The sequence below is a fragment of the Kryptolebias marmoratus genome, linkage group LG1 (genome assembly GCF_001649575.2).
Source record: "Kryptolebias marmoratus isolate JLee-2015 linkage group LG1, ASM164957v2, whole genome shotgun sequence".
Classification (NCBI taxonomy): domain Eukaryota; kingdom Metazoa; phylum Chordata; class Actinopteri; order Cyprinodontiformes; family Rivulidae; genus Kryptolebias; species Kryptolebias marmoratus.
The window spans coordinates 4,467,925-4,474,632 of NC_051430.1; the positions used below are offsets into that span (position 1 = coordinate 4,467,925).

A 6,708-nucleotide genomic window follows, 5' to 3' on the forward strand; every position below is an offset into this window, starting at 1 on the left:
AACAGGTGAAAATCATTTCACAAGTTTAGATCATTTGATACTTTAATGAGATCACCTGTGAACAATTTAACTCATTTTGTGGCTTCTGAAGGGAACAGTTGGGATTGCAAAGCAAAGGGGGTGAATATATATGCATACATCCATTTTCTTTATTATATATTTTTTTTATAATTATTTAACTTCATTAACTCAAAGTAGTCTGCTCCATTTTCACTCCCAATCCTTTCAGAACTTTCAGCTGTTCACTAAAATATTACCTTTTTCACTGAAGAACAGAATAATAATAATAATAAAAAACGTTAGGTTGAACCTTTAGTTTTTATTGTAAATTATTGCCATGTTTTTCTCTTTTTAAAAATGATTGTACATGTATTTTTAAAATGAGAGCCACATAAGGCTGAAGGTAAAAAACACAACATGTTGCATGCAGTATGTTGCATCAGGTCTGAACAGGTTATAATACAGTCTGAAGAGCTTTAAATAAATAACACTATATTCCACTCATACAAAGCCATAAAAACTGTGAAAAGGGATTAATAAATTAGCAGTATTTATAATTAGATTTGTAACAATTTATTAAACCATTCACATTGTATTCAGTATTGTTTTTTAGTTTCATATGGTTTTATAATACCGTAGAACCTCTAATTATTGAATATAATTAGTTACAAAGGATGATTTGTATTTTGAAGTTTTTCTCATGAAAAAGAATGGACATTAAATAATCTGTTCGAACAGCCCCAACCTCCAAAAGTAAAATAAAATAAAATCATGATTTAAGGTCAGCACAACAGAGACACTGCTGCTACCAAATAACATCGAAGAATGGGAAATATAAACAATATTAAAGGAACAGTCTGGTCATTATAAAGTGATGTTCTGTCAATCGTTAGTACCTTAACAGATGTGACATCAGTCATGGAGAAAAGACCAGGCTAGGCTCATGGTTAGCTAAATGGTTTTCTCAACAACATAATGGTGTCAAAGAACGCTACACTTGCTAATAATAAATCCCTGCACTTTGTAAGACACTGATGAGTGTGACTTTTTTCTCAACCAAACAACATCCATGCTCCTACGTGAGTGTGTTTGTGCTCTGAGCGTAGATAAGACGATGAATATGCAGATCGAGGTGAGGATGCTGAACGGATTAACACGCCTCATCAGAGCGTGTGGTCAGTCCTCAGGAAATCAACAGTACCGTTAAAAACACAAACGTTCTTCGACTGAGAAAACGATGACAAACTGGTGTCATGCAAAAGTGTAAAGGTTTAATGTTGGCTAATGTAGCGTTCTGTCCCACCTGGATGTCATTTTTGAGAAAGAACCCTGAAAAACAGGTCCTCTTTGACTGGCCTGGATGAAGACTTTTGCCCTTTTCTCCATCCGCTCCTCTTTAAAGGACCTCCAGCCGTCACAGTGCTGTTTTGATGCTCAGCATTAGCAGTAGTGTACGGGCCAGTGGCCTGCTGCTGTGGCCGTGGGGGAGCTGGGCATCATTCATATCATGAAACATTTGTATTTGGATGTGTTCATAATTAGAGGTTCCACTTGTGTTCATCTTTTTGAACTTCTACCCTGACTGTGACTTTGTCCAGTCAGAACAAAATGAGTTTCATGTCTTTGTTTTAGGACTGTAACAGATGTCGACTCACTGGTGCAGATGAATCTGTTTATTTGTTAAAAACAACATATATTTGACCTAAGGCATTGAGAGACCTGAGAGACAGTCTGACACCAGACACACCACTGGTTTTGTGTAGGAAGATTTGCACTCTCACTGGGTGTTAGCTCAGATCAGATCACGCTCAATAAAGTTCCTAATGAAGAGAGTCCATCCCTTCCTCTCGTCACACTGACAGGAAGTAGCTGCACTATCATTCAATTCAAGAGTTATCATGTACTATTGTTTGAAATTAGCACTACTAAACTGATCCTAAATCTGTATCTAAAGGCATCTTTAGTGTTGAAAGGATGGTCTCAAGACTGCACACCAATAACTAGATCTAACCACTTCCTGTATGCCAGAGCAAAGCTCCTCTGCTCCGAGTTACAGCAGCTGTCCAGTATGCTGCTAATAAACACATGTTCAGTCTCCAGGGTGAGGGGGCAGGACGGCAGGGCACCTCTCCTCAGGCGCTTGTTGTCATGTGGGTCTGCCAAGAATCCCCGGTCTACCTCCATAGGTACCCCAGCGTGCCTCTGACTGTTCACACTCTGCTCCTGGCTGCCACCTGTCGGACCTGCTGGGTCCCCGGTGTCATCGCCGTCAGTGCTGCTGCAGTGATGCTGCTTCCACTGGTGCCACAGGTAGAACACGTGCCGCCTACAACAAGGCAGTAACAGGAGAACACAAAGTGAACCTAACGACAACATCCTTTGCTTTTTTTTGTTAAATAAATCTTTCAACTTGTTCAAACTTAAACATTAAAGTGTCTGATGATACAACCTATAAACCCAGATGTTTTTAGGGGTGGGGGGAGGGTAATTTAACATTTGATGGCAGTGACACAGGCCAGGCCAGTCAGACTTCTCACCACTTAAAAACATTTGGTGACTGAAGACAGAAAAAAGCCTGCAAAGACAAGCGAGGACTGTTGAACAGCTAGAACCGTCCATCAGAGAATGGGACAACATTCCCCTCCAGAACCTCCAGCTGCTGCTCTGCTCACTTCCTGGATGTTTACAGACTGATGTTAAAAGAAGAGGGGATGCTTCACAGAGGGAAACATGGACCTGTCCAGAATTTTTTTTAGATGTTTTGCTGCTATCAAATTCAAAATTAACTCATTTTATCCCCAAAATTGGTTCAGTTTTAGTTGAAACAGTTGATGTGTTTAGTATGTTGAGTGAAGGTCACTAACTGATGGCTCATAGACTCATCAGGCAGCATTACCAGCACCTGTGGTCTGATATCAGTCACATGTTGTGGCTGTATCAGGTGGTCAGATTGTGGTACAGATATTACAGTGGGTTCTGATCACCCAAGACAGACAACACCAAGGAAGGACTGTTCTATCATGTGCCAAGCATAACAGAACACTGTGACATATCATGTACATCAGTCCCCTGAATCATGACCAGAGGTGACATGGACACAGATCCTCCTGGCTCACCTGGTTCACCTGGGGAGCAGGTTAATGGCCTTGCTCAGGGGTCCACAGTCCACCTAATGAGGGTCGCGGGCAGCTGGTGCCTATCTCCAGGAGTGACTGTGTGAGAGGCAGGGTACACCCTGAACAGGTTGCAAGTCCATCACAGGGACACAGAGACACAGAGACAAACGACCTTTCACATCAATGGACAACGTACCTGATGTGCATGCTTCTGGCCTGTGAAAGGAAACTCCACAAAGAGTTTGCATACAAACTCCACCCTGAAAGGCTGTCGCCTCTTGCCAAGAGGTAACAGGTTTTAAATATGCATCTCCTTGCAAACTCATCATTTACAGACCCATTACTAGTCTGCATGTGGACCAGATTAGGTACAAATCAGGCCATTCCTTCTGGGTGCCAAATGGTTTTTTGTCATGAGTGTATTTACTTTTTTACACTGTGCTGCTTAAGTTCAGAACATTTTGTAAACCTTTCTGAAATAAAGTCTCATCATGAGTGAATGCAAAGAGACAAACATTCACCCACCTGTGACTCCAGAGTGTTTCGTGTCCAGGGAAGGACTGAATCAGGTCTGAGCACAGTTCTGCCTCCCGGTAGAAGAGCTGAAGGACTGTGGAGAAGATGAGCTGCTGCTTCTCAGAAACGGCCTCCGCTCCAGACAGATCCCCATTAGTCTGAGGACCGCTGCTGCTGCTGCTGCTGCTGCTGGGGGCGGGGCTGCTGCTGCTGCTCCAGTGCTGGGAGGAAACTGGAGACTGGCTCAGTTCAGTGATCAACTCTTTGAGCAGGAACTGACGGTAATGAAACCCACTGTGGTCAGACACGTGCATGGACACCCACGGACGCATAGATGACAGCTCATCGTGGAAAACCTGCCAGGAAACATGTCGGCACAGGTGTTTGAGAACATCCCAGTGTTTGGATTTTCCAGCACCAAAGCAGAGCCACTGATTGCTTTGAACTAGTTCTGTTTGCACAGCTCCAGCACTGGAAACCCAACTCTTTGCTGAGCCAGCACAAATAAGTGCTTTCAGACGAGCTCATGGAGACCAACACTCAGTGAGTTTACTTTTAATCTGCTTAATGTACGACAGAACAACAGTTTTGTTGCATTTGTTGAGTACAAAATACAGCATATGTTGTCCTTTTGAAATTAATTTGTCTTATTTAGTAGCTTTGTGAAGAGTGTGTTTCCAGTCAACAACCCCTCTGACTGACCCCCCCTGCAACGAGAAGATCTGAAAAGGAGGAGCCATCCAAGGATTTCACCAGCTTTTCCATGAATGCAAATTTTTAACATTTCATTTAATGTTGCATTTTTTGGTAAATTTGTTATTTGAAGTAAAAGTTTGAACAGATTAGTTGTTGGCACTTTAAACATTATTACTGTGCTTTATTTGACACGGTTACTTTTTTGTGTGTATAAAACAAAACAACAACAACAAAAAATCATTTCTTTTCATGTTGTTTTTTTAAAAAACTCTTTGAAAAAGCTGCCACAGTATCAGTCATTTTAGGCAGTAAGAATCTCGGAGGGACTGGTCAGAGCACCAAATAGAGCTACTTTCACAATCACCACGGATGCATGACTGTGGAAGAACAGGGTCTTATTTATACCAGACACCTTTCTTGGATCAGGCAAACTGAAAACCATCAAGACAGGAAAATGCATCAGTATAACTTTAATATGATCTAATAATGATCAAACCTTAATGTTGCCTTTGGCCATGTGTCGCAGCACCCAGATGCGATGGGACCAAGCGTTGTAGTTACTGGGATACCGGCAGGCAGCATCACAGCACACCTTCATTTCTTCATAAATGATTCGGGCGAGCTGGTCGCTGACATGTTGGGTCCTTTCTGCATCGACCTCTGCTTGAACCTCCTGCTGATGTTTGTGGTGGTCCACAGCAGGAAACTGATGTAGAACATGTTGCAGCACCCACCGTCTGTAGGGAGACATGGATGCTTAGATACTAAAAAGATTTAGATAGTGCTTAGTATTTGGACACAAACTTTCCTTTGCCATAAAGTTCAAATATAAAACTGGTGGCATCAATACCACAGGACTATATTAATAACATGAAAAGATCAAGTGATCTCAGCTCTCCTATAGTCCTTATCGTTGAATAATGTATTCTCTCACAGTATCTCACTGGGCTACGACTGCTAAAGACTAGTTGTTGAACAGCATTTAAGAGGGAGACTCCAAAATATCTTCAAAGGTTGATGGGCGTTCTCAAATTTCTTGTGAGACTCACAGAGCTTTAAACTGCATGCAGTCTTAGGCATCGTTATATCCTAGATGACTGAGAATGCACACCAACAGACTTCATTATTTCTGTACTGGTTTCTTTGAACTACTTAAACATCATCCAGTTTTTAGATTGGCTGTAGTTAAACTGGTATTTTAAAAAGCCCACTCTTAATCAACAAAAGTCAAATATTTAACCTTCCTTTAATTATAAAATTCATTAAAAATTTGTCCTAAAACACCTATTTAGTCAGATGCAGAAAAAGTGTCATGAAGAACTTCTGTCTGGATGTAATGTTTGTAAAAACACTGAAATGGCACATGTTAGTGACAATCTCCTTCCTGCCTCTCACACTCAGATGATCAAGTCTACAGATGACAAAGGGAACTACTAGAGTTTACTGAAAACTATTTTAAGGACACATTGGGAGCAAGGAAGTAGAGGGCAGTGGAGTGTTGTAGAACGGAATTTCATTATTGTGACCATAAAGTGACAAACTGTGATGATAAAACATACCTGTGGATCCATGTTTCTGGACTCTTTGGGAATTTGGTGAGAGACAGTTTGCCAAGGTAAAGATCTTTTTCTGGGTTAAGAACACCACACTGCATCAACTCTTTCCTGTAAAAACATACAGATGTGGACACATGTGTTGGTTGATTCACAATAATAATAAAAACACAACTCTCTTTCATTACTGATTCATTTCACACACACTCACAACCAGAGTTCTGTTTCCATCCATCTGTTGGGTTAACTTTTTAAATTCTACATAAATGTTTTACAAACCAAAGCAATGGTTTCTAACTAGAGCTGAAACAAACCATCAGGGACCAAAACAAGGGACATGATCCTGGGCATGATGAAGCAGGGACAGGGGATGGATGGATGAATATATGAACGAATAGACGGATGTAGTTTAATCTTCAATTAGCATTTTTTTTGTTTTGAAATGAGAGGACCATTGAACAGATGAATTAATGAGATATAATTAGGGTCTTATTAGTTCTGTGATGTGGAAAATATGGACAAAAAAAAGAAAGAGACAAATTTCATTGTAAAAATGGAATTTACTGTTAAACACAGAAGGGCACAAAGTTTGTTAATATAACTAAATATTTTTTTACATTTAACATTCACAATGAACAGGACTATTTTGGCTGCTACGGGCTCCTGTAGCTGCCCGTGACGGGAGTGGATGGGGACGGGGCATGTAACAGGGAGCTGAGGGAAAAATATCTGCTGAGGTCTGGGGACAACCAGCAGAAAGCAAAGTTTATAGCAATGTATGAACAATATCTTTGAAGATGTTTTGTTGGCTGCAATAGAAAAAGAAT

The 6,708-nt window shown here is 40.8% G+C and overlaps 1 protein-coding gene across 1 annotated transcript in view; it reads right to left on the bottom strand.

Annotated features, from left to right (window-relative positions):
- Window positions 1-304: 304 nt before the first annotated feature.
- ptar1 (protein prenyltransferase alpha subunit repeat containing 1) overlaps window positions 305-6,708 on the bottom strand; it is a gene marked incomplete in the record, with an annotated part of 11,069 nt that continues 4,665 nt past the window's right edge. Inside the window, 4 exon segments of the mRNA XM_037976881.1 lie at window positions 305-2,326; window positions 3,642-3,988; window positions 4,825-5,065; window positions 5,888-5,992. Of these exon segments, the coding sequence (XP_037832809.1) occupies window positions 1,981-2,326; window positions 3,642-3,988; window positions 4,825-5,065; window positions 5,888-5,992 (1,039 nt within the window).